Here is a 15,302-nt window from a genome sequence, read left to right on the forward strand (position 1 = left end):
TGACAGTGATGGCTTTCGTATATTTTATTAATAAACCTTAATATGCAGAACATATATAAATAAATAAAATAAATAGGAGTGTATTTTTTTTTATCTTTTACAGGAACTGTAAACTCTGAAAGTTAATTTTAGCCTACATGCACACTAGTGTGTAGACTTCTATGTCTTTGCTCATTGCTTTTTTCCCTTTGGCAATTTTTCGTTTTGACATTTTAAACTTGATTAAAAAGGCTTCAAAAGTGTTGTCACTAAACAGCTTCTTGTTGCTTCTTTGACTTAGACTTTTACTCTGTCATGTCTCTCACCTTTTACTCTGTCATGCCTGTTACCCTATCACCTCACCTTATTCATTATAATAAAAAAAATGTAACAAATAATAAATAAATCTTGTCATTTGATGAAATGCGTTGTGGTCTTAGCCTCATTCTCTTCGCAGGGTGCCAAAAGCAGTATTAAAATGTGCTCGTTTCTGCTGAAACCACCTTGAAGTGACCTTGTGAAGAAGCACCCAAGTGCAATGTATTTAGATCCAACACAAGATAATACTAAGATACACGATCAGACAAGAGACCAAACCAAGACTATTGGAGCCAAAATTCACACAACACATCAAGCAATACTAGATGAGGGAAACCATGTGAGGGTATAAATACACAAGCAAATGATTAAACGAGACATACTGTAGTCAGTTATCAGTGAAAGTACATGCCTTTACCCTATCAAACAGTATAAGGCTTGGCTGATTTTAGTGTTTGTGTACATAACATCATTCATCTGGTTTGTTTAAATGTATTAAATGTGCCTGTTATATCCCACAATCGTGTGTATGATTGACTGGAGGAATGAATTAAAACAGTGTCTGAAGAAAGGGGCAAAATTAGGCTGGGTATTGTTCAAAATCTTTCGATCCGGTGCCAATTTCGATACCTCAGTTTCAATACCGGTTCCTAATGATACTTTTTTCGATACCACATGTTTTAAAATCCATTTCAACATCAACACAAATACATTAACCACAAAACTTTTATTTTTCACCTTAATTTAAACAAATTCTGGTAACACTTCACACTCATGATAACATTATTAATACAACTGGTTGTGCTTTTTGGATAGGGGTGTGCCAGCAGACACTCAGGATTGGTATCAATCCTAACTTGGCCAAAATTAACTAAAAAAGAGAAACCTTTTTGCCACAACATGAACATAATATAAATAAACAAATGATATTGTGTACAGGCTAATATTGAACCAACTAAAATGCAAAGGCATGTAAAAAAAATCTGAAAATTTTTAGTACAAAATCAAAGTGCATTTGTGGGTTAAAGAACATTTCATGACTTCTCAGAAACTGTACATTTGTGGCTACTGTTGGTTAATTATAAACGCTATCGTTAAGTCATATTTACCATAGTAAAAACATGGTAAATTTTCTTTAGTTTATAATTAACCTACAGTTGTCTGAGAAGTCATGAAATGTTCTTTAACATCATGAACCATAAAATGTAGTCATCGTTCTGCTATGGTTCATTTTCATAATAGGTAAACACAGGTCACAAGTTAACACGGTCACATTTCCTTGATTCAGCAGCTGCACGATGTGACGCTGAGAGTCCTGTCTTGAATCTAGAGTTCTGGCACTGATTCGGTGTAGAACAGTAGCTCGATGGTTCTTGACTGTTGTCTCACGGCGTGCCGTCTTTTAGCACGTGTTCGAAACCCACGCCAACACAGGCGTACTTTATTTTTTGTTTATCCTACTTAATTCAGCCGTGAAACGGGCGATCATAATAATAACTTATAATCTTAAAAAGAATATCAGAGTCATGCAATAAGCATGTGTGCATTTATTAGACACTTAATATCACGTAAGTTTGTGCTTTTAGAATCGCAGAATCTGCTGCCGTCGTTCCAGCACATCTGCAGCAGAGACCTAAACCAGGAAGTTGGTCACCAGATAACACGGTAACCAGTAAAACCGTAACACCGGCTTTGGTTGCAATACTCTTTAGACCTCTTTGGCATTGTAAAACGGAAATGGAAAACGGAAAAAAACAACTACACTTGTGTTGTGTGACTGCGAGTATCTTCAGAAATCCTCCCCGTCACGTGGTGGTGGACAGCCAATCACGGCGAATTTAGGTCCTTGCATGCACGTATGCTACAACCTCACACAGACACAGCCGCTTGGCAAAAAACAAAACAAAAAAACACAGCTTGGCTTTTGGAACAGAAATTTGGCAACGAAAGATAAATAATTTTTCGATACTCATAGTATCGAAGTTTTTCGTTCGATACCATAAAAGCATCGAAGTTCAGTGCCAAGCCCTATGTACAGTACATACATACAGAGAATTGAAATTGCATTACTCTCAGACCCTATGTTCATACAGATAACACTAACAGTAGAGCATAAAAAAAACACCCAGACCTAAGTGAACAACAACCTTTAAAATGCCATAAAATGCATTATATAAAAACAATGAGACAATAATGATTGGTTAATAATAAGTTCAGTTTCACTGAATAAAACTGTTAAAATACATTATAATTAAAGATATTATTGTATCAAATCCTTGTTTAAATGTTGACCCAATATTGGTAATTCAAATATTCACTTAATCTTACATTTTTGGCCACCTTTTTGCGATAGAAATGTTACCCTCTATAATTTATTCAACAAAAACGTGGACATCACAACCCTAAATACGCTATATATTTATCTTATTTATTTTATTTTCTTTACTTCCAATAGTTTGGGGAGGGGGAACAACAATACAGTTCTGCTTAGGGCACCCATTTGGCAAGCAGTGGCCCTGGTGGAGATAGAATGGTTGTAGTGCAAAAGAGCTTATTCAGTCTGATTAAAGTGACAAAAAGCTCAGAGAGCAGTTCTTTTAACTGTCAGAAGAGGTAGCTGAATGAGGTCAGTTCAATGCTGAATGAGGTAGTGTGCAGATCAATGCTGCACAAAGTGATTGGTGCAGGTCACCGTGTGTTAATGGGAGGGTGGAAGAACCTGTGGATGTGGGAGTGGGGAGGGGGTCTGAGGGTCAGAGTTCAGTGGTGCATGGGGCAAAAGAGGGTGGGGGGGTAAGGTCGGGAGGGCGTTCAGCCTTATAACATGTCTGATGAATGAAGCTGTCCTTCAGTCTGCTGGTCCTGGTCTGGAGACTCCACAGGTGAGATGGCTTAGTGGGTGAGACAGGTTCCATAAATGTCCTGGAGGGAGGGGAGAGAGACACCAACGATCTTCTCGGCTGCTTTAACTATGTATTGAAGTGTTTTCCGGCAGGACTCGTTGCAGGTTGCAGGAACTTTATGCTGCTCACTCTCTCCACATTCGCACCATTGTAGGTCAGAGGAGCATGCTGAGTGCGCACTCTCTTAAAGTCAACAACAATCAGTCCAACAGCCAGTTGCACAGCAAAGTGAGTCCCAACTGGACCAGTTTGTGAATGAGCTGTTGAGGGATGATGGTTTTATATGTTGAACTGAAGTCTATGAACAGTATTCTGATGTACTGCATGAGTCTTTTTTTTTTTGTCCAGAAGTGTGAGTGCTGACTGGAGGGCAGTGGCGATGGTGTCATCGGTCGAGTGGTTGGACTGATATGCAAACTGGTAGGGGTCCAGGGAGGGGAGGAGGACAGACTTAATGTGGTGCATGACTGGCCATTCAAAGCACTTCATGAGAATAGGAGTAAGTGCAACTGGATGGTAGTCATTGAAGCAGTATGTAGACAGCTTCTTCGGGACTGGAATGATGGTGGTAGCTTTGAAGCATGTGGGGACGACAGCCTGACTTAATGAGATGTTGAAAATGTCTGTGAAGACATAAGTGAGTTCCACTGCATAGTCTCTCAGTACATGTCCAGGATTGTTTTCAGGACCCAGAGCTTTGCGTGTATTGATCCTGCCGAGGGATCTCCTCACGCTGTCTGGGGACAGCATTATCACATGGTAGCCGGGAGGAGGTGGAGTCTTCTGTGCAGTGATGCGGTTTTGTGCCTCTTACAGTCCTCTGAGTTGAGCATAGCAGTCAGATGTAGTCCAGCTTTTTGTCTAAAGAGTGTACGTTAATCAGTACGATGGTGGGGATGGCAGGCTTTTGTGGGTTAGCCAAGCCCGGATACCACCGCATTTACCCCTCTTTGTCTTCCTCTCACACTGCTTGTGGTGCCTCTGCTGTGGGTGAGATGCAGTAGTGGGGGTCGGTGATGGTGTAGGCCTCTGGAGCAGACATGCGATCCTACAGCTCTTCGGCGTGCATGGAGTTTAACTCCAAGAATGTGGTTCTGCTGACATTGTAGCCACTTGAATACTCACTTGGTAATTAACACCCATTTGAATTTGTTCTAGATTGTCAACATATCATCATTGTGTCTTGGAAAGCCTGTCTAGTTTCTGTTGGTCATACCTTCATCTTAAAGGGGGGTGAAATGCTTGTTTTCACTCAATATCCTGTTAATCTTGAGTACCTATAGAGTAGTACTGCATCCTTCATAACTCCAAAAAGTCTTTAGTTTTATTATATTCATAAGAGAAAGATAGTCTGTACCAATTTTTCCCGGAAAAACACGACCGGCTGGAGGCGTGACGTGTGGGCGGAGCTAAAAAATCACGAGCGCCAGTAGGCTTTTGCGTTGAGAGCGTTTGGAAGCTGTGACATTATCGTGAGGACAAAACCATCATCCAAAACAAACCATGGCTAACAGTCAGATTCAGCAGTTTATTTATGATCCAGAATCAGATCCCGAGGCAGAAACTGAACAAGAGCAGCAGCAGCAACGACTCGCTCCGAGCAGGGCTCGAACCCGGGTCTCCGGCATGGGAGGCGGACAAGGAGGCAGAGATATTCTAAGCAGTTTTGCTCACGCCTGCGGTTCCAACACACGATCGTGACCCTTTTTCGTTGGGATTGCATCATCCTTAAGAAATAAACGATATGCAAATCCGTCGTCAAACTAGGCCATGTTTGTAAAACAAGCATCTTCGAAATGCAGGGAACAAACACAAACACTTGCACAACTCCGTTGATGCTCTGTAAAAATAAACTCCATCCACTGGTCCCTTAATGCTGTTTTTTCTTTGGTAATCTGTGCAGGGTTGTCTTGCCCTGGCAACCAAAAACACACTCCTTTTGTGACTTTTCGCAACGCTCTCGCTCTGATCAGTTTGCTCAGCCTTTCAGTGCTCTGCTATAAGGGAGCGCACTGTCTTCTGGCAGACGTGCCCTTAGGACCCATATAAGGAAATTCCGCTCCATCTAATGTCACACAGAGCCATACTCGAAAAAAACTTTCCGAAACTCAGTATGCATGAAATAGCATTTCACCCCCCCTTTAAAACACAGTCTATTTAGTCATTGACTGACTGATCAGATAGGTAGTTAGCATAGGTTTTGGTCTCATCCATATGCTAAAATCTAAAGCTTCCAAATAAAGGGCCGACAAAAAAAGGGAGACTGACTTAAAGCAAAGAAACCCCAAAATGTTGTGTCTTTCTCACTTGTTAAAAGTATGTGTGTAGTATTTTAACCTTTCTACCACTGAGCAGTGTTTGGAATAACGGCGTTTAAAAGAACGGTGTTAGGTAACGACGTTATTTTTTCAGTAACGCTGTAATCTAACTATTTACTTTTCCCGTTGTTACAACGCCGTTAACGTTACTGAACGTTAAATGCGGTGCGTTACTATGCATTGATTTAATAAACTATGCAATCCGAACGGACCCCTGGCTCACACAGCGAGTGAGCAGGTGGGTTAATGACGAGATAAGCGGTTGTGATTGGCTAAGGCAGAGTCATGTGTTTCATGGTAGCCAATCAGAGCCAGTGTTTTTACACACATGCCGGCACATGCGGAAGCGCCAGCGGCGCCAAACACACACACACACGCAACAGTCAGCTACACAGAGATTCGCAGCAGCAGCAGAAATGGCGAGTCGGGAGCAATCCGATGAAAAGTTGGCATTTTCAAGGTGGAGATATAAGCACTAATTTAAATTCATTGTGGTCAAAGGCAAGAACGTGCATGTAATGTGTACATGTAATGTGTGACACAAGCATCTACAAAGCTAGTGGCCAAAAACACTTTTCTTACAAAGATAATACTTTGGATTAAAGGATAAAACTCTTGCTGTCTGTTGACATGCAATAAATATTGAAAGTTATGTACCTGTCTGTTCTACTCATTTCAACTGACTTGTGAAAACTGCAAAAAAAAAAAAAAGTACAAATTCTCTGACATGTAACTTTTTTTTTTTTTTTTTTTTTTTTACAGTAACGCAAATAGTTACTTTCCCTGGTAACGAATTACTTTTATTATAGAGTAATTCAGTTACTAACTCAGTTACTTTTTGGAACAAGTAGTGAGTAACTATAACTAATTACTTTTTTAAAGTAACGTTCCCAACACTGCCACTGAGACATCAGGCTCAATTTAGTGAAAAAGCATAAACAGTGAATTTTAACAAACAGGTTTTTCAAATATAGCTTAACATCTTCCTTTTAGTACTGTAAAGTAAAGGTCTTCACAGTGCACCCGAGACCCGTCAACCCGGGACCCGTACAGGTTCGGGTCTATATTATAAATGATCAGCCGGGTCGGGTCCGAACCTATTACTTCGGGTCCTGGATCTGTTTAACACTGTGTGTAATACCCATGCGATCGGAGTCATCGGACTCGGAGAACACCGACCGTGATCAGACACTGCTTGTGTTTTTTGTAACTTGCAACTTGTAAAATTAGGAAAAGAAAAGTGTGAGCCAAATAAAAAAGCGATCTCTCTCTCTCTCTCTCTCTCTCTCTCTCTCTCTCTCTCTCTCTCTCTCTCTCTCTGCCGTTAGAAGCAGAGCACGCAGGCTCGAAGTGCATGCACGGTAATAATGCTTGCAGACTAAACATAATCATATTTAATATATTTCAAATCAGCAACAAAATCTGAGGAGAACTGTCACGTGAATGTTTTCTATAATGCTCAAATTGCGTTAAAAAGCATTTCAGCGTGTCACGTTTCTATGGCAAACAATGAGGGACACAATGACTTCGACCACCAAACTGTTTTTTTTACATTTTCTCCCATTTTAATAATAATCTAAATTAACTGTTTAATGTTAAAGTTTTAGTGGTCTCAGACTGACGCAGAGCAGAGAGCACAGATTTGATAGCAAATAAATAACGTCAGCTATTGCTCAGTTATTATAGTTCAAGAGGGAAAACAGTCAAAGTTATTATGCGAGTTAACTCGAATCAGAATGTACATGTGCACAGTTGCATTTGTCATCCGTCACCGTGACATCAAGAGGACTTTTGAAGCTGAAATAATGAGTAGATTAAGCTTGGACTTGGAATAATGAGAGGAATAACATGCATAACTTTCTTGTCGGAGGATTGTAATGCATCACAGGCAGTCAGGTACAAGGAAGAGAGACTATGGCTCCTTAAATTATGTAAGACAAAAAGTTTTATTTTTCGCAACCGGTTTATTGACTTGTAATAGCAATTTAAGGTGAAATATGTGACAATCTTGTCCAGTTGGTTCTATTTCTTCGGGTCCAGCTTTCAAATAATGGACGGATCCGGGTCGGGTCCAGGTAGGCAATTCTCGGATCTACACGGGTCCGGGTCCAGCTTTTGAAATAATAGACGGGTCCGGTTCAATGTAGTACATTACGGGTCTCTTTCGGGTTCAGGCACAAATTTTTGGACCCGTGAAGACCTTTACTGTAAGGTTTACACTATTGCTGAAAGGCAGTTTTCTTGTCAGTGAACTATTATGTTCAATGAAGACTACACAACTCTTTTACTGACAGATCAGTACAGTACAGTACATTGGAGACTGTAAAATAAATTGGTTTATATCCTTTTCATCCTGATATCAGCCTTTCAAATCCTTACAGAATCTCATAATGCCAATCCCCTTGACAGAGCATGGGCTTCTCTAATTTCTTTATTTCACTGTTGTCTCAGTGGAACATTATAATAGTGTTATGATATTAATTTGAAAGCATGCAATCATGATAACCTGACCAGAGAGTATTGCCTTCATCAAACAACTGGCCATTTAGCTTTAAGCTAGTGGAAACTATTTTTTATAAATTAAACCCATGCTTATGTAATCTTTACATAAGAATCCTGGAATCTTTTTTTTATCCTACAGAGTAGCCCAGAAGGACAGCTTTAAAGTGGTGTGCATCTATTTTTATTTGATCAGTTTATACACACATGGACGCACATGCATACACATACACACATTTATTTTGAAATAGGAATCCTTTGTAACGTAAATGTCTGTTACTTTTGATTCACTTTTAATGCACTGAATATTCATTTCTTTACGTAACTAAACTACACTAACTAAATATATATATATATATATATATATATATATATATATATATATATATATATATATATGTATATATGGTTATGAATTAATTAATACAAAATTATGAGGTGAAACAGCTCAATGCATTTAGAAAAATGTAAATGCACATATATACAAGATGTTCAGTGCAGATTACCACATTAATAATAGACAAATGCTCACATTTTGAAAGAAGTAAAAACATCTAGCAGAATGGATATTCAGCTTCTGTGAGATTGAGGTCCATTCGGTGCTTTTGTCGAACAGTAGCGGAAACTTCTCAGTTTGTCACATATATGCCAGACAGGGATTTTCTCCAGTGGAGCTGCCCAATGAGTGTTTCCCCCTCTTCTTTTAGTTGTTCTATGTAGTTCATGAATAATCATTGAGAAATGACCTCTTCAGGGTTTTTCATGTCTTGCCCTTTTCTCGGACGATTCCAGCACCCACAGGTAACTGTGTGGATTGGTGACCATTCAAGTGCGGCTATACCATTTTAACTTATCATTTCTCTCAAGAATAGTCTGTGCTCCTCCCATTCCTCCTCTTTCTTTTCCCCACCATACTTCCATCTCTCTTATTCACCTCCTCTCTCTACCCTACACAAATCATTGATTTTTCAGAGGTTCTATAAAATATTCACGATGTGTGGGCAGGCTTCTTTCTTTGGGAATTTGGTGAGGGAAAATCATTTTGAAGGCAAAGTCGTAAAAGGAAAAAGAGAGACTGACAAAAAGAAATAAAGAGAGGGAGAGAAAGGCAAAAAAGAAAAGGCAAGATAAGAGCCATGGAAACCTTTCTAACTTCGTGTTTGGAATATCAATGGCTCACTTTGGAACAACTCCTGAATATAAATAAATAAGCCAATACATTGATAAAGATTGCTATCCGTGGTTGTTGTATCTCCACGCTCTCTTCTTAAAGCCTCAGATCGAATTGATTCCAAGCAGATTGTCACTCTCGCTTTGAGGACACACTTCTTTTGTTTTTATTCTTCCATCTGTCACACCAGCTTCTTTCCTTCCACTTGAGTTTTTACATGTTACAATATCATTGAAAATTAGAATATAATTTAATTACAGACCACTATCTTTTTTTCAAAAAAAAAAAAAAAAAAAATGTAGGTGTTTCTTCAGCTATTCACATCTCATGAATCAAACATGCTCTTTACTGACACTGTTGTTTCCTAAGTTATGTTTGAATGTCTGGGTCAAGGTCTATGGATAAACAATAAAATCTCTACACAAACAGAAAAGATATTAAAAAAAAAAAAAAAAAAATTCCAAGACAGTTTCAATGTGACCTTCATATAACAAATAAATGAATACGTTAAAAAAAAAAAAGTCAAATGCAACCAAAAATGTGTGATCTGGGATGGCCCTAGCCATGATTGGTCAACCCAAGTGCCACCCCAAAATTATCCCATCACCCAAATCAGTGGCTGGACCTTCAGTAAAAACCAAACCTCCTTTTTTAGTTTAAATCAGGGTAAAGTCAGTTTTAAGATATCTTTTGATAAAGCCAACAAATAGCAGTTATTGTGCAGCTGGATACCATCTGGCCTTAACTTAGCACCTTTTCTAGCTCATTTAGCACATAACCTTTTCTAACACAAGCACATTATAAATCAGAGAAGCCATCCTGTAATGAGCCTGTGCCTCACTTGTCAAGTCTGTACATGCCATTTGGATTTTTTACAGTTTCTTTGAATCTATTTGATTAGTAGTTCTTGGTTTAATATTTTGGCGACTCTTTTAACCATACCTCTTTTTTTTTTCTATAGGTTGGAGGGACGATGTACAACACCGGCCGCCATGTCTCACTCCGACTGGATAAAGAGCACCTGGTGAACATCTCCGGTGGACCAATGACATACAGCCATCGTCTTGAGGAGATCAGGTTACACTTTGGAAGTGAGGATGGACAGGGCTCTGAGCATCTCCTCAACGGCCAGGCTTTCTCTGGGGAGGTGAGCATCGTCCTAAATGGGCCAAAGATCAGACTGTAGAACATCAGTAGCTGCTGGTATTCATCAGTCTATTGATCTGTTAAGGTCACTATCTAAGTGCAAAGTGTAAAGACAGCAGGTCTCAAAGGTCAACAACGGGTGTAGGCTGAAAGCAAAACTCTCCATGGCATAAGTCTAAAATATAGTGATGTTTTATGCATGGACAGATAGTCATAGTGTGCCTCAGAACATGTATTTCATGAAATGTGTAACATGGCTTGCATCACAGTTTGCACCCTGCTGAACAATATCCTTTAACATACTGAAAATCTCATCAGTATTTTGGGGTGCAATAGTGCTAACCTTATTGCTGATGTTTTAGTGTGCTCATTCTCCATTGTAAGTAGTCTCACACTAACAGAGCCATAACAGTGGGGGAAAGCGTCTCAATTACATGCACAGTGCAAATTTAGCATGCACTGCACTGTGGCCTCTATCATTTGATAAAGTCTCCAGTCAGTGAAGTCTTGACATTTCTCTCTGAGGGTAATGAGACCCACGATTTGTGTGGCAACAAAATAGGCGTCAGCTTGACAGGCAAATCCTCAGTAATTAATGATTATTATTTCTTTCCCTACCGCGGCAGCCACCTGATAATCCAACAATAATAAAACAAAGTGTCAACAGTCAATCATGGCAAAGCGAAGCGTGACCCAGGCACAAAAAGGCCAGCTCTGTCTTTCACTCTTATGTTTAAACCATTACTTCGTAAAATATCTAAATCTATATTCATTGATGCTGTAGTTGTTATTGCTTTAGCTAAAGAATTTATGCCTAGACTATATCTGGAGAAAGATGTCTGTTAGCATTTCCATTTATCTCAGTTGTTTGGCTAGTGCAGGAGTAGACAGAAGTACACTACCATTCAAAAGATTGGGGTTAGTAAGATTTTTCTTTTTAATTATTATTTTATTTATTTTATTTTATTGCAAAGAAATTAATAGCTGAGGGGTAATGGATACTGGGAAATTAGCTTTGCCATAATTATGAATTACATTTTTTAAAAAATATTATAATCGAAAACAGTTCTTTTAAAATGTAATAATGATGAACAAGGGAGATTTCTTTTTTAAAAAAAAAACATTTAAAAAATCTTACAAACCTCTTTTTAGCCTTTGGATGTTAGTCTATGTGATTGTGTAAAATTAAGAATCATCTTAATTTCAATGTAATAAAATGAAATTTAAATTTAATTGGCAATATCCCAGAGTAAGTTAAAGTGAAATTTGAATTGCAATGAAAAATAATTTACTGATTTATAATTCAAAGAAATTCAATTCAGACCATGCATTCTGGGGAATGTTCAAAAGTTTCAAAAATGTCAAAAAAAAAATATTTAGTTAACATTCAAAGTTTGTCTGGACAGACTTTACTTTTCTAGTTAAAAATCACATGAATTTCAATTAATTTTAATTCAACTTAGATTTACATTCAAACTGCAGTTCTGCATCCTGTTTGTTGCTGCAAATCAATAATTTTTCTTTTTTTTTTTTTTTTTTGAGCCACTCACCTGAGCCAAAATTACCAGGTGACTAAAACACTAGAGCAAAAAGAAACATCATCATGTTTATTCAAAGAGCTTTCAGTATCACTCTTCCTCATGCTCAGGAATAGCTCTGTAAAAAAAATAAAAAATAAAAACCCTGAGAATGTAAATGAAACCAAATGAGCCGGGACTGTGCCTGTCCTTGAAAAGAGAATGGAGATGAAGAATATTACAACTTAAAATGACAAACACATTCCCAACCGGTTTTGCATTCAAATGCAGCCAAGCTTTTAAGCTTTATTTGGGTGCCTGTCTCTGTAACATTCAGCACGGCTGCCTTTCTTTTCTCTCATTTGTTCAATAGTAATAAAAGATTATGTTTGACTGATGCTCATGGTACCCAGAGGGAAGTTACCTCTCTGCAGATGCATTGCAACACCTCTGAGTTAATACATACCTCATTCTCCCAGATCTGATATGGGCAGTCTCACTCACAAGCTGAAAATGAAACACCAGTGATGAAATGAGTGCTAAAATATTCAAGGTGTTTTTTAGAAACTTGCCTAGGTGGTTCCCCTCCATTCTTTATTTCCCCTTGGAGATTTTATATGCTCTTATGAGCCTGCACAAACAACTGAAAAAAAAAAAAAAAACTTTTTTAAAAAGTTTTGTCTATGCAATATTTATCTGTGTTATGTTTCTATTTCACATTCTTCAGTGCCTCTCAATAAACAAAGTAATAATTTTGTGGGAATATGTATGTTTAGCTTTTATATATCTATATTAAATTGATATTTCACACTAAAATAAAATTTTTGTCATAATTTTCGCTCGTATGGAAAACAAAAGTTATTTAGAACAATTTTTGTCCATACAATGCAAGTCAGTGGACTCCAAAACAATATTGGACCCCCATTGTCTTAACCCATTCTTAAAAAAAAAAAATTGTATTCCACAGAAATATGTCAACTATGAATTTTTTTTTTTAATTATTATTTAAGCTGTTTTAAATTATCAATTTTTGAATGGAAGTTAAAATAGGATCACATATTATTTACACATTTTAAGCACAGTTGAGAATAAGTATATTGTTTAATTTTTTTTATATAAATATATCTGCTACTTTGAATGGCCATGGTTACTTTGTTACTCTGAATGACACAAAAAGGAGAGAATATTGTCATTGTTCCCATGTTTTGAATATTTTGTACCATTACTGAGCAAATAACAGAAGCAGATCTATAATGGTGCAACCTGAAGAACAAGCTAACAAAGACGTTTATAAGAGACAGCGCAAAAGTTAACAGTTTAGAAACCTTTGTAGCCCTAGAGAAGAACAGATTGTTACATAAACAACATATATTGGTGGCAATACAGTATACTGTATTCAATATTTCTCATTTGAGAACTTGATGGAACACACACAGTTGTCTTTATGTGAAAAACTGGTGGAAATACAGTATAATTCATATCTCATTTAACTGACTCGTCTAGACGAATGTGAAAGGAACTGAACTGGTGGGAATACTGTATAATCAGCATGTCTCTTTTCATTGAGAACTTGGAACTTGAAGGACTTGAAGGATTATTTTGTGTATTGCATGCAATGGAATGTATTAGTATGCTTTAATATTCAAAAAACTTTTTTTTCGCATACTGTACATTACTGTAGATCCTCTTTGCAAAAATACATTAAAATAACAATATTTATTAAATGTAAATTTTTAGTGCTAAACATCTCCATTTCTCTGAAATGTAAATAAAATGCCATCAAAACAGTGACACAATATGGTGTAGCAGACAATTTTGCATTACCAAATAACAAAACATTACCTTGAATGACAAAACTTCCACTTAAGCTAATATTGCAGGCGAACAACTATCCACCTGTGAACTTAACCACAAAGACAAGTGTTTTAGACCTGTTTTTGTAACTCAAGCTACCACACTATGAAAAGTCAAACTATCAAATACCACTATCAGATACCACACTATCAAATATTTTAGACCAATAAATAAATCTTGCTGCAGCACTACATAGCCTTTAGGGCGCCCTTTGATGATGTAACAGATTGTTTAATGATTATTTGTGGTTTATTTAATTTCAGAATAGCTTCTTAATCTGCTTCCTAAAACTGCATATTCGGGGCAAAAGTCCACTAGTTATTGAGGTGGCACCGAGCGGCAACCTCCCGCTCTCTCTCGTGAGGCCAATAAGGAAATGACTAAAACTGCAATTCATCGACTGGCCGCTTGAGGCTGGCTGCAGAAGAGAGTCAGTCCCATAGACTCCCCATGTTAAAATGCCCAACTTTACAGCAGAAAAAAACGTTTACAGCCTGGTTCAAAAAATAATTTTGGTCTATATTGCTAATTTTGCCCTTCATAACAACTGTGAGGGGGGTGAATTGTTTTATAACTCATCCGTTTAAATTATATTAAGCCTTACAATTCTGCATAATTAAGGGCGTGGCCACTTGAGTGACAGGTGGATTGCTGCTGCTGATAATGCAGTCGCGCTAGGTGGGCGTGGCTTAAGCAATCAGCTCCCGCCTTTTTGCCCATTTTCGATTATCCGGGAGAGTCGCGCGGTGACGCGCTTCCAAGATGGCGACGGCCCGCTCTGCACACTTTAGGCTTCAAAACCGCTATTGAGGAGTCTATGGGTGACGTCACGGACACTACGTCCATTTTTTTTACAGTCTATGGGTGGCACGGTTCAACTTTTTCACGGTTCGGTTTGTTTCACGGTTTTACGCCTGTTTCACATATAATCCGTATGCAGTGCATCTGCAGTCCGTGTGCGTCATGTATGTGGTGCAGAAGCAGCACGGACTCATTGTGCTTTCACACAGGACGCGTTTGCAGTCCGTTACTGATCCGCGTCGGTTTAAGCCACAAAAAAAAAAAAACATTTGTCCATTATTTTGATATCAAAGCATGTAAAAAAATAAATAAAACAAATCAAAAAAGTTTTTCAGTATTGTGATACTCTTTCATCACAGTACAGTAACAATCTGTCATAGACATATTTAAATTCAAATATAAACAACGAATTACTTATGCATTTGACTGCTAGGTTTTTATAATAATTTGCTGAAACAAGCTGCAACACATTTAAACACAACATTAGCCTACTTTTCTTGTAAGGATATCTCAAACATTTAAAATTAAAACTCACCATTGACATAAACAGTCGACTCTCGTGCCTTCTGCATTTAAATCTTTATTACACGCAATCCAACGGGTCTTAAATAACTTTGTTTTTCTGCCTCTATAAAAGTGCATATATAATGTTGCCTTGTTTCTCTAAAGTTGCTCTTTTTCTTGTTTTAAATCAAGCCAAAACTCATGTGTTGCGTGTGAAACACAGTAGGCTTTAATTAGTATACATTTATTGTGAAATGACTGCATTTCCATGTCAATCCATGTTCATTTTTAC

At 37.8% G+C, this 15,302-nt stretch overlaps 1 protein-coding gene across 2 annotated transcripts in view; it reads left to right on the forward strand.

Moving 5' to 3' along the window:
* Positions 1 to 15,302, forward strand: part of ca10a (carbonic anhydrase Xa) — a 174,229-nt gene that overhangs the window by 144,466 nt on the left and 14,461 nt on the right. For both annotated transcript variants that reach the window (XM_026222561.1, XM_026222560.1), the window contains one exon: positions 10,150 to 10,335. In XM_026222561.1, the coding sequence (XP_026078346.1) occupies positions 10,150 to 10,335 (186 nt within the window). The remainder of the gene's footprint in view (positions 1 to 10,149; positions 10,336 to 15,302) is intronic.

Source organism: Carassius auratus, chromosome 37 (assembly GCF_003368295.1).
Source record: "Carassius auratus strain Wakin chromosome 37, ASM336829v1, whole genome shotgun sequence".
NCBI classification, from domain to species: domain Eukaryota; kingdom Metazoa; phylum Chordata; class Actinopteri; order Cypriniformes; family Cyprinidae; genus Carassius; species Carassius auratus.